General features: G+C 42.4%; 1 protein-coding gene and 1 long non-coding RNA gene across 3 annotated transcripts; one reads left to right on the top strand and one right to left on the bottom strand.

Moving 5' to 3' along the window:
• Positions 1-4,908: 4,908 nt before the first annotated feature.
• Positions 4,909-16,446, top strand: NUCKS1 (nuclear casein kinase and cyclin dependent kinase substrate 1). 2 transcript variants are annotated; one of them, XM_056511324.1, is made up of 8 exons: positions 4,909-5,253; positions 12,056-12,105; positions 13,111-13,216; positions 14,105-14,160; positions 14,434-14,586; positions 14,801-14,953; positions 15,484-15,633; positions 16,239-16,446. In XM_056511324.1, the coding sequence occupies exons 1-8, from the start codon at positions 5,237-5,239 to the stop codon at positions 16,436-16,438; spliced, it is 885 nt and encodes a 294-aa protein (XP_056367299.1). In that variant the 5' UTR covers positions 4,909-5,236; the 3' UTR covers positions 16,439-16,446. The 2 variants fall into 2 exon arrangements, with proteins under 2 accessions (XP_056367299.1, XP_056367300.1); XM_056511325.1 differs by having other exon boundaries at positions 4,930-5,253; positions 15,487-15,633.
• A 597-nt stretch (positions 16,447-17,043) lies between these two features.
• LOC130263656 (uncharacterized) lies at positions 17,044-17,858 on the bottom strand. The gene is made up of 3 exons (XR_008842364.1): positions 17,827-17,858; positions 17,676-17,768; positions 17,044-17,573 (listed from the first exon to the last, which is right to left on the bottom strand). It is a non-coding gene; the product is annotated as an uncharacterized LOC130263656 (long non-coding RNA).
• Positions 17,859-19,100: the final 1,242 nt, after the last annotated feature.

Here is a 19,100-nt window from a genome sequence, read left to right as displayed (position 1 = left end):
ATAATTAATTAAATTAATTATAATAATATAAACTATGCCAGAAGGAATTCCTGGGAATTTTGCAGGAAAACTTCATCATCACCTGGATACCTCCCAGTGCCTCTTTCTCCACAAGTGCCTTTGAAAATCAACCAAAAAAACAAAGGAAAAAATTAAAAAATCTATTCCACAGCATTTCTGTGCTGCCCATTGGTTTCCAGTCCCTGTGTGTGCCTTGGGGTTTTTTTTTTCCACTTTTAGTTTTGGTTAACATCTGAAAAAAAGTCAAATAAACCCCCCCAGCAGCTGCACCAAAGGAAGAGCTGGGTTTAAACTTCAAGCAGACAAAAAAATAATTTCCCTGAGCAGCTGGGAGTGTTTGCAGAGACCTCCCTGTGCTGAAAAAAAAAACAAATAAACCCAAAACTGCCCCTGGATTAAAAAAAAAACCCAAAATCCCCATCCAGGGGCTTGTGGCAGCTGAAATAATTCTGTTTTTTAATAGCCCAGAATGATTAAAAAACTACAAGGAGAAACCAGAATTATTAAAAGCTGGAAGGGGGAAAGCCAAGAAATGTCTCAGTTTAACTTTTTTGGCAAAACTTGGAATTTTGGCAGAATTTGGGTGTTTTTGTACAAATTTCAGGAGTTTTTGGGCCATTTTTTTTCCATTTTAGGTGGGTTTGGGCCATTTTAAATCCCATTTCCTCCAAATATTTTGCCCACCCATTTTTCCAGTTTTTCCCTCAGAAATTCCTGAAATCTCACTGGATTTTGGGGCTGTGTTTGGTTTTTTAGTCCAGATATCAGAAGTTTTTCTGGTCATTTTTTGTGCAATTTCTGGGGGATTTTTGTGTTTTTTAGTGAGAATTTTTAGGCATTTTTCTGGGTTGCTAAAATTGAATTTTTCCTGGATTTTTCCTGATGTTTTTCCCAATAATGCTTGGAATTCACTCATGGAAAATAAAGGAATTTTTTTTTTTTTTTTAGTATTTTAGAGGCAGAGTCCTGACCATTGTAAAATTCAATATTATGGTTGTGTAAAGAGGAAGAACTGGATTTTAATCCACATCACTCAGTCACTGCAACGGTTTGAAATAAAAATAAATCAAAATTTGACATTCCTCAGCTGGTTGTTGTTGTTTTGCTGCCTCAACACTGCTAAGAAATGAGTTGACAAAGTTGGAATTGGGAATAAAAACAACAAAAATGGACAAAAAGAATTCCAATAAAACTCAAGCAGGGCATGAAATGAACTCAAATTATCCTAAAATTATAATTATTCCTATAAATCTGACCATATTTTCATTATCAATGATTAGCACCAGAAAAATCTGGGGAAATGATAAAATTCATGATTAAAATTAATGATAAAAATTAATTCACTGATTAAAACCCACAGTGATGAGTGGTGAGAACAGGAAATTGTGGAGATTTATTAAAAATTTAATTTAATGGCAAAATCCACCCAGGTTTGGGGGTGCAGGAGAGGTTGGAGTAGGAGGGAGTGTTGTAAATACAAATTATGGGATTGGCTCTTTGCAAATATTAAATTAAATATTATATGTATAGAATTAAAATTATTTTTAAAATATAATTTTCTTTGAAAGCAACATAAACTAATAAAGTTTATAATAAATAAATTACCTGCTTAGGTAGATAACACCCACTAAAAATAGCTGCTACCAACCATCTAAAAATTAAAAACCAAAGCCCAAATTAAAAGTATAAGGTAAAATTTTAAAAAAATTAAAATATATTTTTTATAAAATAAATTAAAACCACAACCAAAAAACACAGATACTCTAAAAAAAGAACAAACTCAAAAAGAAACCATACAAAACAATTCCTAAAATATTAAAATTCCTTTTTAAAAAAAAGTTTAAATAGACATAACAAGTCAATTAATATGCAACAAATTAATGTAAAGTGTCTCCAAAATAAAAAATGTACTCTTACCTAAATGCCAAGCACCCAGCCTTTTACTTTATATTAATGTTTCTTTTTATTTTTCTTTATCTTTATTTACTTTATTTATTTATCTTTATTTTTCTTTATATTTATTTATTTTTATTTATTTTAATTACTTTATTTATTTATTTTTCTTGATTTTTCTTGATTTTGCTTTATCTTTATTTACTTTATTTATTTTTATTTACTTTATTTTACTTTATTTTTCTTTATTTACTTTATTTATTTTATTTACTTTATTTCTTTATTTTTCTTGATTTTTCTTGATTTTGCTTGATTTTGCTTTATCTTTATTTACTTTATTTTTATTTACTTTATTAATTTTATTTACTTTATTTCCTTATTTTTCTTTATTTTTCTTTATCTTTATTTACTTTATTTATTTTTATTTACTTTATTTTTTTACTTTTTTCTTTATTTTTCTTTATTTTTCTTTCTTTATTTATTTATTTTTCTTTCTTTTTCTTTTTCTTTATTTATTTTTATTTGCTTTATTTTATTTACTTTATTTCCTTATTTTTCTTTATTTACTTTATTTCTTTATTTACTTTTATATATTTTTCTTTTATTTACTTCTACTTTTACTTTATTTATTTATTATTATTTACTTTACCTATAACCTTTTACTTTATTATTTGTCTCTTTTTATCTTTTATTCAACTTTTTTTTTTTAATTTTACCTCATTTTTTCCCAGGGAATAATTGGGGGAAATCTCCTGGAATTTCTTTTTTTTTTGTGCTGATTCCATGACAAAAGGACCCAGGGGCTGCAATGGCCCCAGGCTGCCACTGCCCTGCCCTAACCTTGGCTGCCTAAGTCGCGATAGGCGCGACAGGGAGGGGACAAAACACCAGGAAAACAAACAAACAAAAGGGAAAAAAAAAAAACAGCACAAAAAAAACCCCAAAAGAAACGAGCAAAACCCAAAAAAATAGGGGAAAAAAGAGAAAAAATGCCCCAAAAAATTCCAAATACGCACCAAAAAATACAAATAAAATGAAACAAAAATTTTAAAAGAAAAAAAAAATTCCAAATACACACCCAAAAAACTCCGAGGAAAATAAAACAAAGAAGAATTTTAAAAGAAAAAAAATTCCAAATACACACCCAAAAAACTCCGAGGAAAATAAAACAAAGAAAAATTTTAAAAGAAAAAAAATTCCAAATACACGCCCAAAAAACTCCAAGCAAAATAAAACAAAAATTTTAAAAGCCAAAAAAAAAAAAAAAAAATTCCAACTACATACCCAAAAAATCCAAGCGAAATAAAACAAAGGAAATTTTTAAAAGCAAAAAAAAAAAAAAATCCCAAATACACACCCAAAAAATCCAAACAATATGAAACAAAAATTTTAAAAGAAAAAAAAAATTCCAAATACACACCCAAAAATCCCAAGCAAAATAAAACAAAGGAAAATTTTAAAAGAAAAAAAATCCCAAATACACGCCCAAAAATCCCAAGCAAAATAAAAAAAAAGAAAATTTTAAAAGCAAAAAAAAATTCCAACTACACACCCAAAAAATCCAAGCGAAATAAAACAAAAATTTAAAAAAAAAAAAAAATTCCAAATACACACCCAAAAAATCCAAGCAAAATAAAACAAAAATTTTAAAAGAAAAAAAAATCCCAAATACACGCCCAAAAAACCCAAGTGAAACAAAGCAACAGAAAAAGAATTTAAAGAAGAGAAAAAAAATCACAAATACACAACCAAAACTCCCCAAAACAAAATAAAAAAAGGAAAAAAGGCCAAAAAATCTCAAATACACACACGAAAAAAACCCCTTGAAACAAAATAAAAGAGGGGCGGGAAAAGCCAAATAAATCCCAAATACACCCAAAAAAACAACAAAAAAAAAAGAAAAGCAGACAAAAAAAATTAAAAAGTAGAAAAAAAAATCCCAAAAACTCAAAGAAAAACCAAATGAACTCTGCTGAAATATCCTCAATTATTTTGTTTTTATTGGGCTAGAAAACCATGAGGAGCTGGGGCAGCCCCAGGGGGGTTTAATCCAAAATTTCCAGCCCAGAATTCCTTGATGTGGTTTCTGCATTTCCCCCTCGGGGCTCCCTAATTCATATTTTGAATTTTGGGTTTTTTTATTCCACCGTCAGCCGGATTTTCCTGAGGATTCCAAAGGAATAAAGCTCGTGCAGGGCATGAAATAAACGCAAATTATCCCAAAATTTGGATTATTCCCATAAATCTGACCATATTTGTGTCATCCAAATGTATAAAAATAGGATTAAAATGATTTTTTTACTGAAATGGTGGGATGAACCTCCAAAGACCAAAATGCAGAGCAAAAGTGAGAAGCTGCCATTTTAATGACTGAAATATTTTAATTTTTCCGTGATTAATGCATCCCCTTTTCTAACCAAAATGAGGATTTTTGAGATTTCTGGGGAGTTTAAGGTGCAAAAAAATCCAAAATTTTCACGGGACTGGGTAAAAATGGTGTGTGCTGACTGCACAGGGGGAACTGGAGGTGGTGACATCGGTGCTGTTGTCAAAATCTGCAGGCGGGACCGATTTTTTTTCATTTCTCGTTAATAAAAATGAATGTCACCGAACCCGCGCCCGCGGCCGCGTTTTCCCTCCAAAAGCGCGCCGGGCCCGCGCGGCGAATCTGCGGCTCGGGCCTCGAGGCCTCGCAGCGCCCCGGAAAATTCCCGGAGAAACGGGGGAAAATTCCAACGTGGTGCCGGTGGCGGAGGGAGGCGGCGGGCGCGGCGGGACGGGCGGGCCGGGCCGCGGCGGAGCGGCGGCGCTGCCCGGAGCCCGTGGCGAATCTGCCGCCGCGGCCGTGCCGCGTGCGGGCCGCGCTGCCCGCCCTCCCCGCGGGGACAGTGGGCGGGGCCTGCGCGCCGTGATGGTTCGAACGAGCCAATGGGGCGCGGGCTCGCGCGGGCTCCGACCAATCGGCGGCCGAAGGGGGCGCGGCCAGCGGGGTCGGCGGCACCGCCCCCCCGCTCGCATCCTCTCGGCGGGGCGAGCGCGACCATTTTGCGGGGGGGAGCGGCGGCAGCGGGACCGGCACCGACACCGGCACCGCGACCGGGATCAGGGAGCGACACCGGGATCGCGGCCGGGATCGGGATCGGGGAGCGGCACCGGGGGCGGCGGCGGCGCCTGACGGGGGAGCGGCGGCTCCGCAGGCGCGGCCTGAGGCGCTGGGCCCAGCGCTCCCGCTCGCTGCGGGCGGCCTCAGCGGCCCCGGCGGCCTCAGCCCGGTCCCCGTTCGCTGCTCGCCCGGCCCCGGCCGGCCCCAACCGCGGCCGAGATGTCGCGGCCCGTCAGGTGAGTCCCGCCGCCGCCGCCGCTGCCGGGCCGGCCCCGCGCAGCGCAGGCCGCGCTCAGGCCGTGCGCATTTCTCCTCTATTTCCCCTTGTTTCCCCCGCGCTAACTTGCCGCGGGCACGGCGATAAACACCGCATTTCACACGGCGGGCCGGCCCTGCGGCGCTGCCCCACATTTTCTAACGGGGGGTGGGGGGGGTGAGGAAAACGGGAATTTTTTTTGCTCCGTCGCGCCGTGACCCACTTGGCGCAGGGCGGGCGCCGCCATCCGCGGCCTCCCCCTGGCGGGGCGCAGCGCTCGGCGGGGCCGGGGCGGCCGGGGGAGGGGGCCGGGGCCGTGGGCCGGGGTCCGGGGCACGGGGGCTGAGCGTGGGGAACCACGCGGGGAGGAGGAGCCGCCGGGAGCCGCCCCCTCGCCGCCAGCGCCGCTCCGCCCGGCTGCGCCTTCCTGCGCTCCGGAGCCGCTTCGCCTTCCCTTTCCCTTTCCCTCCTCTAGTGCTTCGCCTTCCCTTTCCCTCCTCTCGCCGCTTTGCCTTCCCTTTGCTTCCTCTCGCCGCGTTTTCGCCTTTCCCTCCTCTCGGCCCTTCGCCTTCCCTTTCCCTCCTCCTCTCGGCCCTTTCTGCTCTGCCTTTCGCTGGTCCCCAGGTGGGTTTGGGAGCGCCGGGCTCGCTGCAGCGCCGGTGGCTTTGAGGATTTGCGGTGCCCGAGGGAAGGGCAGGGCTGGCTGCTCAGGGAAGGCTTTTCTCCCCCAGAGGGGGTTAGAGCACTGCCCAGGGAATGGGCACAGCCTGAGGCTGCCACAGCTCCGGGAACACTCCCAGAGTGGGATTTTTGGGGCGTCTCTGGGATTTTTTTGGGGTGTCTGTGCAAGGCCAGGAGCTGCACTTGGATGCTGCTTGTGAGTCCTTTCCAGCTCAGGATATTCTGTGATTCCCTCGTGTCTCGAGTTGTCCCTTTACCAAGGAAGTGGCAGAAGAATGAGCTCGTGATTTAAGTTGTTTTTATAGCAGAGATGTGAGGTTTCCCAGGGTGTGCTTCCAATGCTTTGGAATTTCTCCATTCTCAAGTAACTGGCTGTAGTTTTATTCCCAGAGTGAGCCTGATTGGGGGGTGTGGGTGTTGGCTATTTTGAACTAAAAAGTACAAATTAATTGTGCCTATGATACATCTGTACATTTACAGATGACAGCATTTGTATTTAAGTAATACCTTTTATATGCAGAATTTAAAATATAAATATAATGGTAGGGGAGTGGCTCAGTGATGGGTGAGCTTCCCAAATTATTGCTGATGTGACTCTGCTGCTGGAGGGGACACTTCAGTGTTGGTCACTCCCCTGCCAGCTCTGGAGATTTGCTCCAGGTAAGGAAAAGGTGCTGTCTTTAAAAGCAGAGCCTCTGAGCTTGCTGGAGCTGAGTATTTTTTCAAGGATTTAAAAAAATTTAATTACAATAAACCACCTGTGCCCAGTCCTGCAGTGCTGTGAGTGCTCTGCCTGCTCTCACCCTCAGCAGGAAAGTGAAGCAGCAAAGTCCAGCAGGTATAAATGCAGGATAAATGCAGCAGTCCCTTATCTCCCTGGATTTAATAACCCTTCCAGGGGAAAAAAACAAAGGTAAATATTCAGTGCCTGCTGCATTATTCCTCTGCTAACTAGAGAACTCTGCCAATACATTGAAATCCATTAATAAATTAATGCTGCAATGAAGTTTTTTCTGCCTGTCTAAGCTGATTTTTTGGTAAAATGGAAGCCTGGTGAAAGGTTCTTCATCAGAGTGAGATTTAGTGGTGGGAAAGTTTTCCTCTGGTCACTGTTCTTTGCATTAATTGGTGATGCCTGCTGATTTTTAGTGAATTTGTGTGCACCTAAGGCAGTGAACTTCATAAAATCCATCCTGTAGCCCAAGTTTTTATTCCACTTGTTGAGAGAATTGACCTGAGGCCGAGTGTGGTTGTTAAAGTCAGTTATTTAAAATTAAGTGGTAATAAAGTCCTGGTATTTACAGTGCCTGGCACTCCTGCACAATTCCATCTTTCCTGGGTGCATAATGATGGGCTTAGAAAAAGGCAAGGAGGAAAAACAAAAGGAACCTGAGATTCCTGAACTTCTGCATCTCTTGTGAAACTCTCCTGACATTCTGCAGACAGAGCTGGGGCTGCTTATGGGGATAAAATGCAATAAAATACTTTTAGCCACTATTTTTTAAATATATATACAACATTCAAATCAGAATTTTGACTTCTGGTGCAGCTTTCTGTTTTTTTTCTCACTGTTTTTTGGTCATTCATTTTAAGCTTAAGGCCAGTTATGGATTTATTTCAGTGCTTCAAGGCATTACTTTTTTTTTTTTTTTTATTTTTTTTGAACCCCAGCAATGGAAGAGTGAAATTTTACTTGCAGGAAAAATATATATCTATTATATGTAAAAAAAAAAAAAAAAAAAAAAAGTCTATTAAATGCAACTTGTTGCCAGTGTTGTCACTGGGTAATGTAAAGTAGAAATATTGTGATTGTGGAAAAAACTTCCATGGGATTAACACTAAATAAAATTGAGTGATGCTGTGTGGTCCAGAGACAGATGAGTAAAAAGATGATTCCTTCTCTCTTTTAGTCTGAAGGGAGAAGGTGAAAAGAAAATTCAGAATACCTGAGTGGGGGAGTGAGCTGGGAATTTGGGTTTGGTTCTCCTGCTCTGCATCATTTCTGTAGTAAAATCTCAATTATAATTAGAGTCAGATAGAGAACAAGCACAAAACTGCTTGAATTATTGCTGCAGAAATCATTGAATTGGAGTTTTATGGAGCTCCAAGTGCTGTGGGTCCCTGAAAATGCTGCAGGTGCCATGAGCAGACACAAACTCTGACTCTGTGAGTCCTGAGTCCAATTTTTACCCAAATTTACCCAGAGGAGGGAGGTGGTTTGTGTCCCTGACTGTCCCTGTGCCACCTTCTGGTGAGGATTGAAAATCAATCTTCATGGAAAACCCAAATCCAGCCCTGCAGATTTGCTTTGCACAGCTCTGAAAGTGCCTGCAGGAAACACTTCTGGCTGGAATTTGTATTTTCTATAAAAAAGGCACCAAGAAGTGCTTTAAATAACAATAATTATTGATAATGTTGGCCTGGGAGGGGACACTTCTAACTGAAAGTGAAACCTGAGTGCTGGGGCCAGGAGGGGCTGGAGCTTTGCTCACAAATGCTGAGGTTTTGCTTAGATTGGTTAAATAAAGTGAAAAAACCCTACAAAAATCTTAATAACTATTTAATCTGCTTGCCTTTGCTCTCTTGGGTTGAGGGTAGGTGGTTTTCATTTGACCTGAGCATTGCTTGTTTTTTAGCCCTGCTTTTCAGGATATTATTATATTATATTATTATATGTTGTGGGGTTTTGTTTTTTTTTAATGTTGATTTAATCTGTGGGTTTTAATGCCTGTACAAATACCTGGTAATCTGTTTATTCCCTTTAAAAAAACCCAAACTTTTTTACCTGATTATAGGGCTGTGCTGATGTTGGTTTAAAGGCTTCAGGGTTGGTTTAAAACCTTTTAAAGGTTTTAGGGACTAAATTGGAGGTGTTGAGAATGAAATCCTTTCTGTTTTATGGGTATTGTAATCCTTTGCCATGTTTATGTTGATTTTCTTAATTCTAAAATTGCACTTTGGCAGGCATCAAGAGCAGGTTGCAAGAATTTCTGTGCATTGCTGAGCTGTAGTTATTATATATTATAGCTATTATATATTATATTATTATTTTATTATTGTTGTTATTATTATAAATAACTGGAGAATGCCTTTCCTGAGTGCTTCCATCCTAACATGTTCATAAGTTACTGTTTATTCCAAAAATATTTGACTGACAGCTGTTAATAAAAACTTGTTATTAAAAATGTTATTAAAAACTTGTGAAACCTCTCTGAGCTTTTTACCTGCACACTTTGGTTAATCTGAATCAGGAAGTTTCCTTCCAATTCCAGTTTATATTTTAAACCAGACCCATCCCAGCTGTCTTTTTATGCTCAGCCTAAGTGGATTGAACAGAGTTTATTTTTATAAATAAAGAGAGAGGCTCTTGACTGCCACCAGCAGCTCCTTTTTCACTCAGTGATCCACAAGGTTTTTATCACCTCAGTGTAGTAAACACTGAGTTGTTACTGCACAGAGTTCTAAATAAAACCTGCCTGGGCTAAAAGAGGTGAGTGATGAGTTTGGAGTGAGGTTCTTCCTGTCCCTCTGAGCTCTGCTGAACATTTTCAATTTTTCTTTTCAGTGATATCAGTGCAGAGATTCCTGCTTCACTTCACCCTCGTGTCCTGCAAGATAAGATAATGCAAGGGAACTGCTGCACTTCTGAAATGATTCAAAAATCATTTTGAAACAATGATTTTTCATTTATTTTTTTTAATCCAAATTTCACTTTCTGCTCATCTTGTGGGGAAAACTGAGCAGGGTTTAATCCCTGGCTGAAAAATCAGGGGATGGTGCTTGGGGAAAGGATATTTTCCATAAGGACATTGGTTTTGTTAAAGGAGGTTTTCCATAGGGACATTGGTTTTGTTAAAGGATATTTTCTATAGGGACAGTGGTTTTGTTAAAGGATGTTTTCCATAGGGACAGTGGTTTTATTAAAGGATATTTTCCATAGGGACAGTGGTTTTGTTAAAGGATGTTTTCCATAGGGACAGTGGTTTTGTTAAAGGATGTTTTCCATAAGGACAGTGGTTTTATTAAAGGATGTTTTCTATAGGGACAGTGGTTTTGTTAAAGGATGTTTTCTATAGGGACAGTGGTTTTTTGTTAAAGGATGTTTTCCATAGGGACAGTGGTTTTATTAAAGGATGTTTTCCATAGGGACAGTGGTTTTGTTAAAGGATGTTTTCTATAGGGACAGTGGTTTTGTTAAAGGATGTTTTCCATAGGGACAGTGGTATTTTCCATAGGGACAGTGGTTTTGTTAAAGGATGTTTTCCATAGGGACAGTGGTTTTGTTAAAGGATGTTTTCCATAGGGACAGTGGTTTTATTAAAGGATATTTTCCATAGGGACAGTGGTTTTGTTAAGGGATGTTTTCCATAGGGACAGTGGTTTTGTTAAAGGATATTTTCTATAGGGACAGTGGTTTTGTTAAGGGATATTTTCTATAGGGACAGTGGTTTTGTTAAAGGATGTTTTTCACAGGGACAGTTTTTGTTGATGCTGTCACATTTCCAGCACCTGATTTAATTTCTGAAGGAAGCAAGGTGGAAAAACAAAACTGCCATTTCCATCTTGTTTGGTAGCTCAGTGATGTCTGGAAGTGTTTATATGTGGAAATTCTGCTTTTTTCACCCCATTTCTGCTTTCACAGGAAAAAACCCAATAATTGATACATAAAATCAGATTTCTTATTTAATAACTTAATTGTAAATTCAATGAGATGGGTTAGGAGGCAACCTTCAGGAAGGCTCCTTGTTGGAATAGCAATGTAAATCAGAAATTGCCCATAATTGTGTCCCTAAACTGGTATTTTAGCACACTCAGACTGGGAGGGAGGGCCCAGTGCAGGTCACTGTTGTACTTTGTTCCACTCCCACGTGCTCCAGAGCTTGCATGGGGTTCAACCTGTACAAATCATCTTCCTTCCAACTCCTTTTCAGTATTTTAGGGTGTTTTTTGAAGAGGTTTGGGTTGAAATAAAATAATTTTGCTCCTACTTGTTTCTGTAAGCCATGAATTAAAGGTGCTCATTCAGGAGAGCAGCTTAAATTTCATTTACCAGTACTAATTTTGTCTTCCTTTCATTTGCCTTTTTAATATCTTTGGGGTGTTTTTTTGAGGGATTGATTTCATTTTCTGGGTTTTTCATTTCTTTAAGAGGTTTGGGTTGAAATAAAAACAATTTTGCTCCTGCATCCTTCTGTAAGCCTTGAATTGGAGATGTTTGTACAGGAGAACAACTTAAACTTGATTTCAGCTGGATCAGTCTTTATCAGCAATTAATGCATGATAATTAATGAACTGCCAATTCCAGCAGTGTGAGTTGTGCTGGAGCAGGAGGAAGGGAAGGGCTGGATGGAGTTTTGCAGCTGTAGAACTCACGTGGTGATTGCTGCAAAATCAGATTCATGCCTGGCTTTGGGCCAGAAGGAAAAATTCCAGTGTGAGAATCTCTCTGTTTCCAGCCCCTGGCAGGCTGTGGTGAGGTGTTCTTGAGGCATTAACCAGCTGAAATTTAATTGAGTTTGATTAATTAGTGATTCCCTCTGGTCAGTGTTTTATAGAGCAGTTATCTTGTCAATAAAACAGTTGGGATTTGATTGACAAGGTGCTGATAAAACAACCAACAATTCCATTCTGGAATTTGGATTTGATTTTGTTGAATTCCAGATCAGTGTAACTCATTCATAAAGCTCCTGGAATCCCCAAGTGAAAACTTAAAATACTTTTAAAAACAGGGGTCATGTGGGGAAAATAAAAATTGGAGGAGAAGGTGTGACAGCAGGTGAGAAACAGAAATTCCAAAAGAAGCAGTTTTAGAAATGTTTGATTCATAATCTTTGTGTATTTATCAAAATGAACATTCAGATTGTTCTAAAACCTCCTCAGGACAATGCTATTTGTGCTTTAATATACTTAAATATACATAAATATATTTAATGTACTTTGTGTTCACTTCTAGCTGCAGATCAGGGGGTGGCTGAATGATCAGAGTTTTCTTGGGATGTTTTTAGGCTACAAATGCAGCACTGGAAGCAAGGATGTGGCACTTAAAGCTTTTGTAGCTCTGAAATGATGAATTCCTAATTTTTTCTCCTGCTCTTTAACAGGAACAGGAAGGTGGTCGATTACTCCCAGTTTCAGGAATCAGATGATGCTGGTAAATGATTTTTTTTTTTTCTTAATCTCCTCCTTATTACCATGTATATTAATTATTCTGCTTCTAATCCCATCTTCAACTCCAGTTCCAAGGAGTTTCTGTTCTTCACAGCCTGAACTGTTAATAAGTATTTGAAAATATGATGGTTCTCATATGTTTTGTATTACACAAACAATGGTGATAGAAATCTTCCTATTTAATGCTGGTATTGTTGTAGTGCCTTGAGGCTGTTGGCAGCAATTCCTTCCTTGCTCTATGTTATGTTCTGGGGCAGAGGCTCCTTGATGCCACTTTTTTTTTTTTTCCCCACAGGAAAAGATGTTTTCTATTTATTTTATGGCTCCAGTTGAGCCCAGATAATCAGGAATTTTGGGGGGGATTGCAGCTAAAAAAAAAAAAAAAATAGAATTTATGAATTAACAAAATATTTATTGCTGGATCACATTTGAAAAAATGGAATCTCTGATGCTATATAATTCTGGATCCCATTTATAAAAAAAAAATATAATCTGTGAGAATTAACAAAATATTTCTGTAATGTTTTGAGTTCTTGGAAAATAAACTCAATGCTAAGGTTGCACTGATAATTAAAATGAGACAAATATGCATAATTCTTAATTATAATGCTTTTATTAATGAAATAAGGTGTTGTGTGAGAGTTGTAAGGAGTTCTGCTGCAAACTCCTATTTAATGTCAGGACAGTAAACTGTGTGTGCTGTTAAAATCATGTAGAAGTACATCTGGATGTGAATTTTTAATAGGTTTATATAATAACTAAGTGTAAAATGGGATCCTGTGTCCCCTTGTGAGGTTGGTTGTGCTTCCCTGGGTGAGATTTGACTGTCCAGAAATGGTAAAATCAGCTTTAAACCAGGACTTTGCTTCCACCAGAGTTTTTTTGAAGCTTTGTGATATTTTTCTTTTTGATGTGCATGACATGATCAGTTTGAGGAGAGCAGTTGGCTGGGGATGAGTTTGATTCCAACCCTTTTTGTCCTGCCCAGATGATGATTATGGAAGAGATTCGGGTCCCCCATCCAAGAAAATCCGTTCGTCTCCCCGAGAGGCCAAAAACAAGAGGAGATCTGGCAAGAACTCTCAGGAGGACAGGTAAAAAAAATAAAATAAAACAGTTTTGGGATCATTTCTGAGTGTATGTGGGGAGCAGCACCTTCCAAGAGATTGGAATTGCAGTGAGGTTGGGAGCTCAGGGCTGGGACACTGGGGTTTGTGTGAAATGGTGTCAGGAGTGCAGCATGGCAGGGATGGAAGGACAGGTGGCTGCCAGTAAAGGCAGGAGCTTCTCTGTGAAATGGAGAATGGAAACACCTCCCTCTAAATTATTATCATTTTGAAATTAAGGGGCTCTCAGGCAAAGAGCTGGGAATTAGGAATAAGAGTTCTTTACTAGGAAAATTCAAATAGAAATACAGTATTACACAGAACAATCCCAACCCTGCCAGAGTCAGAATCCAAGCTGACACCCGTCAGTCAGTCAGGGTGTTGGCACAGTCCCATTCAATGGTGGCTGCATCCTCCTGCAGGGGCAGATGTGGTTCAGCTGGAGCAGTGCTCCTGGAGAAGGTGCAGTTTCCTCTGAAGCTCCAGGGATGATGTGCAAAGGTCTGGCTTTCCTCTGGGATCCAGTGGCAAAGGCTGCTCTGGTGTTCCAAATGTCAGTTTTTATCTGGGTAGGAAAGGCTTGGCTCCTCCCCTGGCTGGAGCATCTCCCAGTGGGATGATGGAATTTTATCAGTCATGCCCTGGGACTCACTGGCCATTAACAGGAGATATCTCCTGGAGGGAGGATGGGCTGTGGGAAGATAAAGATGATTGCCCAGCTGGTTTAAAGATGGCCCATGAGCAGATAATATGTGCCAGGAGATAAGGAAATCACTACCCCACCCAGCTTCAACAGATGGTGACAGAATTCACATTTCTGGTCACATCCTGCATTGCACCCCAACACATCAGACTTTACCTCTCTCTCATTTGCAGTGAGGATTCAGAAGACAAAGATGTGAAGACTAAGAAAGATGATTCACACTCAGCAGGTAACTGATGGCATTGTGCTGATTTTGTAGCTTTAAATTGTGTCTCTTCACACCTGTGAGAGTTCCAGAAGGAGGATTTGACACAGAAGAGAAATAATTCTGATTTATTTTAAGTCGGATGCTGCCTCTTCTGCTGTTACTTCCCACCCTGGTTTGGGATAATGTTTTTTTTTGTATGTGATGGTCACAAGTGGATAGATCTGTTGATCCCTTCCCTGCAGCTTTTATCCAGAATGATGCACAAAACCTCACCTTGGTGCCTTTACCTTGCAGATGAAGATTTTGGCAGCGAAGACGACGACGTAGGAGCCGACGATGGCAAAGCCGACAGCGACTATGAGAGCTCTCAAAAAAGCAAAAAAGGAAAGAAAGCTAAACCAGACAAGAACAAGAGAGCAGCCTCCAAATCCAGGAAAAGGCCTGCAGGTAAAAAAATTAAAAAAAAAAAAAAGTGGTTATTTTGTAGTGAAAAAATATTAGAGGTTCTTTGCTGGGTGGGTAAGGAAGGTGTTGAGTTTCCTCACAGTAACTCAGTGAGTGTTTGAGCCCCTCCTGAGCCCTGCCCTGTTTTCCCCACGTGCTGCCTCCAGGCAGGAGCTGTGTGCTCTGTGCTGATCCCAGTTTGGGCTTTTTGCTGCAGAGGACAGCGAGGATGAGAAGGAAGATCACAAAAACGTCCGTCAGCAGCGGCAGGCGGCCTCCAAAGCAGCCTCCAAGCAGCGGGAGATGCTGATGGATGATGTGGGCAGCGAGGAGGAGGAGCAGGAGGATGATGAGGCACAGTTCCAGGAGAGTGAGTACATGGGGCTGCAGAAAGGGACACAGTTTGCCTTTTGGTTTGCTTCTTGGCTGGGACACTGAGGACATCAATTGTGCTCCTCAGTAAATTCATTTTTACTGTGTGTCGGTCCAAGCTGGGCTTTCACATCTGGAATTTGTGTTCCAGGTTTACAGCAAAGGTGTTTGTGTCCTACAAAACTTGTCTCCACAACTGGATTGATCTGTTGATCCCAAAATGAGATAAGAAACTTCATCCTAGTGCCTTTTCCTTGCAGATTAAGATTTTTTTTTTCCCCAGGGATGTGAGTGTGTTTTTTTTTCCAAAGATCTTTCTTTGTAAGGACAGTTGTAAAGTTCTCAATGCTTTTTGCTGCTTCTTGCTGTCCCTGTGGCATTGGTACAGTCAGATTTTGTACCACAGCAGATAAATGGAAGCCCACAAGGTCTCAGAGTCTGTGTCCACAATTTACCTGGCAGATCTCACCTGGATCTTTTCCTTTTCCCCCCACCCCAAAAAAACCTGAAATTTCTTTATGCTTCCAGCAGATTCAGGAAGTGATGAAGACTTCCTCATGGAAGATGATGATGACAGTGACTATGGCAGTTCAAAAAAGAAAAATAAGAAGGTCTCCAAGAAATCCAAGCCAGAGAGGAAAGAAAAGAAAATGCCCAAGCCCAGGCTAAAGGCTACAGGTGAGTCTGTGCAATGAAAGTTTCTCAGTTTAAATAAAACCCAGGTTTTCTTTTTGTTGCAAAAGGCTTAGTGGAAATCTTGGGGTCACAGATACCCACAAAAATGTTGAAGGGTCAAAATGATTTAAAGCAGCAGTGTGGAATAATGAGCTGGTTTTAGTTCTTCCTTTAGGGGTTGAGTTGGTATCTGTGGTAGAAACTCAGAGTATGGGAAACCTTCCCTGCTGAGGTGCTGCATTCTGATTTCTGTGTCTCACAGCCAAATATTGACAGTTTGTGGCTTTGTTTGGGACTTTGTGATGCTGTCAGGGTAGGAAAAACTGGATGCATTTCTGCAGGAAATTTCAAATTACAACAGCAGCGTATGTTCTGCTTTGACAAGAGTGTGTCCATTTCTGGTGTCACATCCAGCAATTAGCCAGGACTTACAATTAAACAGCTTTTAAACCTTGTTAGATTGCTCTTCACTTCAGCTTTGCTAATTGGGAGTGCTAAAAACACTGTGGGCATGGTCAGAGTGCTGCTGAATGACTTGGAGATGCCATTTCCTGTGAGTTCTGCTGCCTTTGCTGCTGCTGAGTTTTACAAGGTTTTTCTTTTTCCAGTGACCCCCAGCCCAGTGAAAGGCAAAGGGAAGGCAGGTCGCCCCACAGCTTCCAAGGCAACAAAAGAAAAGACCCCATCCCCCAAAGAAGAGGATGAAGAGCCTGAAAGTCCCCCAGAAAAGAAAAAATCAGCCAGCCCTCCACCAGAAAAGTCAGGGGATGAGGGATCTGAAGATGAAGCACCCTCTGGTGAAGATTAAAACAGCAGTTGAGGAAAATCTTTGTTTAAAAAAAAAAAGAGGAAAAAAAAAAAAGAAAAAGGAAAAGAAAACAATACTTAGGGGTAGAACACGGTTCTGGCTGTGGCTTGACTCATGGGCTTTGAATGCTGTCTTTACTTTCAGCTGTTTAATACAGTGTATTCTTTTTTAATAAGAGGAAACCCTTCTACAGTGATATTTTGAAGTCAATGTTCTCTGTTGGCCATTCCGTTCTCCCTCCCCTGCCAAATCTGAAAAGCCATTTGAGACAAATTAACAGACCATTCAATATTTTATTTTTTTTCAAGGGATACTGCAGTTGTGAAGCAATAAGGTTTGAGACTGATCTGTGGAAACCATACTTACAAATCCTTAAGTAGAATAGATTTTCCCAGTGCTGGTAAGAGCTGTTTAAAACTATTATTCTGTATTTGGAATACATGGAAAAAAAATAATGAACCTCTGCTTTAACAGACTTTGAGATGAGTTCACTCTCAGCAGAAATGTGGTTGGTCAAATTCCAGTGGAGGAGGATGGAACACAGGGAGGGATCCTGTGATTCTTGGATTCAGGCACGTTTGTCATGGAAAGCAATCAAGAAACTCAAGAGATGCTCCAGTGTCTTTGATTTAGAAAAGACCCTCCAGTCAGGATGGGAGATCTTTTGTCTCTGCTGGATAGAAAACTCTTCTGCTGTAGGCAAATTGCAGCCCATTCCAGACAAAATTCAGATATTCAACCTACAGCCTTGCCACATCCATTCACTCTTTTATTCCTTCTGTAGAGGGACAAAACAGGGAAGAGAAATTGCAGAATCACTTTGAAAACTGCTTTCCATTGGGTATCATGGAAAACATGTTTATTACAGTTTTTTCCAAGGAAAAAAAAATCCCAAATTAATGGATAATGTAGAATGAAATCTTTCAGCTTTTGGGGTGAGGGGTGTCCTTTTGTGGGTGTGAGCAAAGGGTTCCTGCAGTGCTCTGAGATCCCATGAGTCAGCCTTGAGTGTTTCTGTTCCTCCCTCCCTCCTGCTGCCCCCAGCAGAGCTCCAGGGGTGCCTGGCACAGACCCTGTGGGGTCTGTGGGGTCAGCCCCTCACCTTCCTGTGGGGTCTGTGGGGTCAGCCCCTCACCTTCCCTGTGGGGTCTGTGGGGTCAGCCCCTCACCTTCCCTGTGGGGTCTGTGGGGTCAGCTCCTCACCTTCCCTGTGGGATCTGTGGGGTCAGCCCCTCACCTTCCCTGTGGGGTCAGCCCCTCACCTTCCCTGTGGGGTCTGTGGGATCAGCCCCTCACCTTCCCTGTGGGATCTGTGGGGTCAGCCCCTCACCTTCCTGTGGGGTCTGTGGGGTCAGCTCCTCACCTGGTCTGTGGGGTCAGCCCCTCACCTTCCCTGTGGGGTCTGTGGGATCAGCTCCTCACCTGGTCTGTGGGGTCAGCCCCTCACCTTCCTGTGGGGTCTGTGGGGTCAGCCCCTCACCTTCCCTGTGGGGTCTGTGGGGTCAGCCCCTCACCTTCCCTGTGGGGTCTGTGGGGTCAGCCCCTCACCTTCCCTGTGGGGTCTGTGGGGTCAGCCCCTCACCTTCCTGTGGGGTCAGCCCCTCACCTTCCCTCTGGGGTCTGTGGGGTCAGCCCCTCACCTTCCTGTGGGGTCTGTGGGGTCAGCCCCTCACCTTCCTGTGGGGTCTGTGGGGTCAGCCCCTCACCTTCCCTGTGGGGTTTGTGGGATCAGCCCCTCACCTTCCCTGTGGGATCTGTGGGGTCAGCCCCTCACCTTCCTGTGGGGTCTGTGGGGTCAGCCCCTCACCTTCCCTGTGGGATCTGTGGGGTCAGCCCCTCACCTTCCCTGTGGGATCTGTGGGGTCAGCCCCTCACCTTCCTGTGGGGTCTGTGGGGTCAGCCCCTCACCTTCCCTGTGGGGTTTGTGGGATCAGCCCCTCACCTTCCTGTGGGGTCTGTGGGGTCAGCCCCTCACCTTCCCTGTGGGGTCTGTGGGGTCAGCCCCTCACCTTCCCTCTGGGGTCTGGGGGATTTACTTCATCCCCTCCTGCCTGTGGGGTCCCCATCCTGTGTGTGGGGTCAGCTCCCCACCCCTCCTTTGGGATCCGTGGGATCAGCTCAACCCTCCTGTGGAATTCACTCAATCCCTTCCTGCCTGTGGGATCAGCTCATCACCCCTCCTGTGGGATCAACTCCTCTCCCATCCTCTGGGATCTGCTACCACTCTTCTGTAGGATTTACTCAATCCCCACCCCTCCTGTGGGGTCTGTAGGATCAGCTCCCACCCCTCCTGTGGGGTCTGTAAGATCAGCTCCTCTCCCATCCTGTGGGGTCTGTAGGATCAGCTCCTCTCCCATCCTGTGGGGTCTGTAGGATCAGCTCCTCTCCCATCCTGTGGGGTCTGTAGGATCAGCTCCTCTCCCATCCTGTGGGGTCTGTAGGATCAGCTCCCACCATCCTGTGGGGTCTGTAGGATCAGCTCCCACCATCCTGTGGGGTCTGTAGGATCAGCTCCTCTCCCATCCTGTGGGGTCTGTAGGATCAGCTCCCACCATCCTGTAGGATCAGCTCCCACCATCCTGTAGGATCAGCTCCCCCCCTGTGATGCCCTGTGGGGTCAGTGTGGGGCTCTGGAGCTGGCAGCAGCTGCAGTCAGGATGTC

The sequence above is a fragment of the Oenanthe melanoleuca genome, chromosome 26 (assembly GCF_029582105.1).
Source record: "Oenanthe melanoleuca isolate GR-GAL-2019-014 chromosome 26, OMel1.0, whole genome shotgun sequence".
NCBI lineage: Eukaryota > Metazoa > Chordata > Aves > Passeriformes > Muscicapidae > Oenanthe > Oenanthe melanoleuca.
The sequence above is the reverse complement of the archived record's forward strand: the minus strand, read 5'-3'. Positions and strand labels throughout refer to the sequence as shown.

What these genes read in the sequence shown, in the direction of transcription:
- NUCKS1 (XM_056511324.1), top strand. An exon ending in AAGAACTCTCAGGAGGACAG is followed by an intron (nt 13,217 to 14,104) that starts GTAAAAAAAATA and finishes TCTCATTTGCAG; the next exon opens with TGAGGATTCAGAAGACAAAG. An exon ending in AGATGATTCACACTCAGCAG is followed by an intron (nt 14,161 to 14,433) that starts GTAACTGATGGC and finishes TTTACCTTGCAG; the next exon opens with ATGAAGATTTTGGCAGCGAA.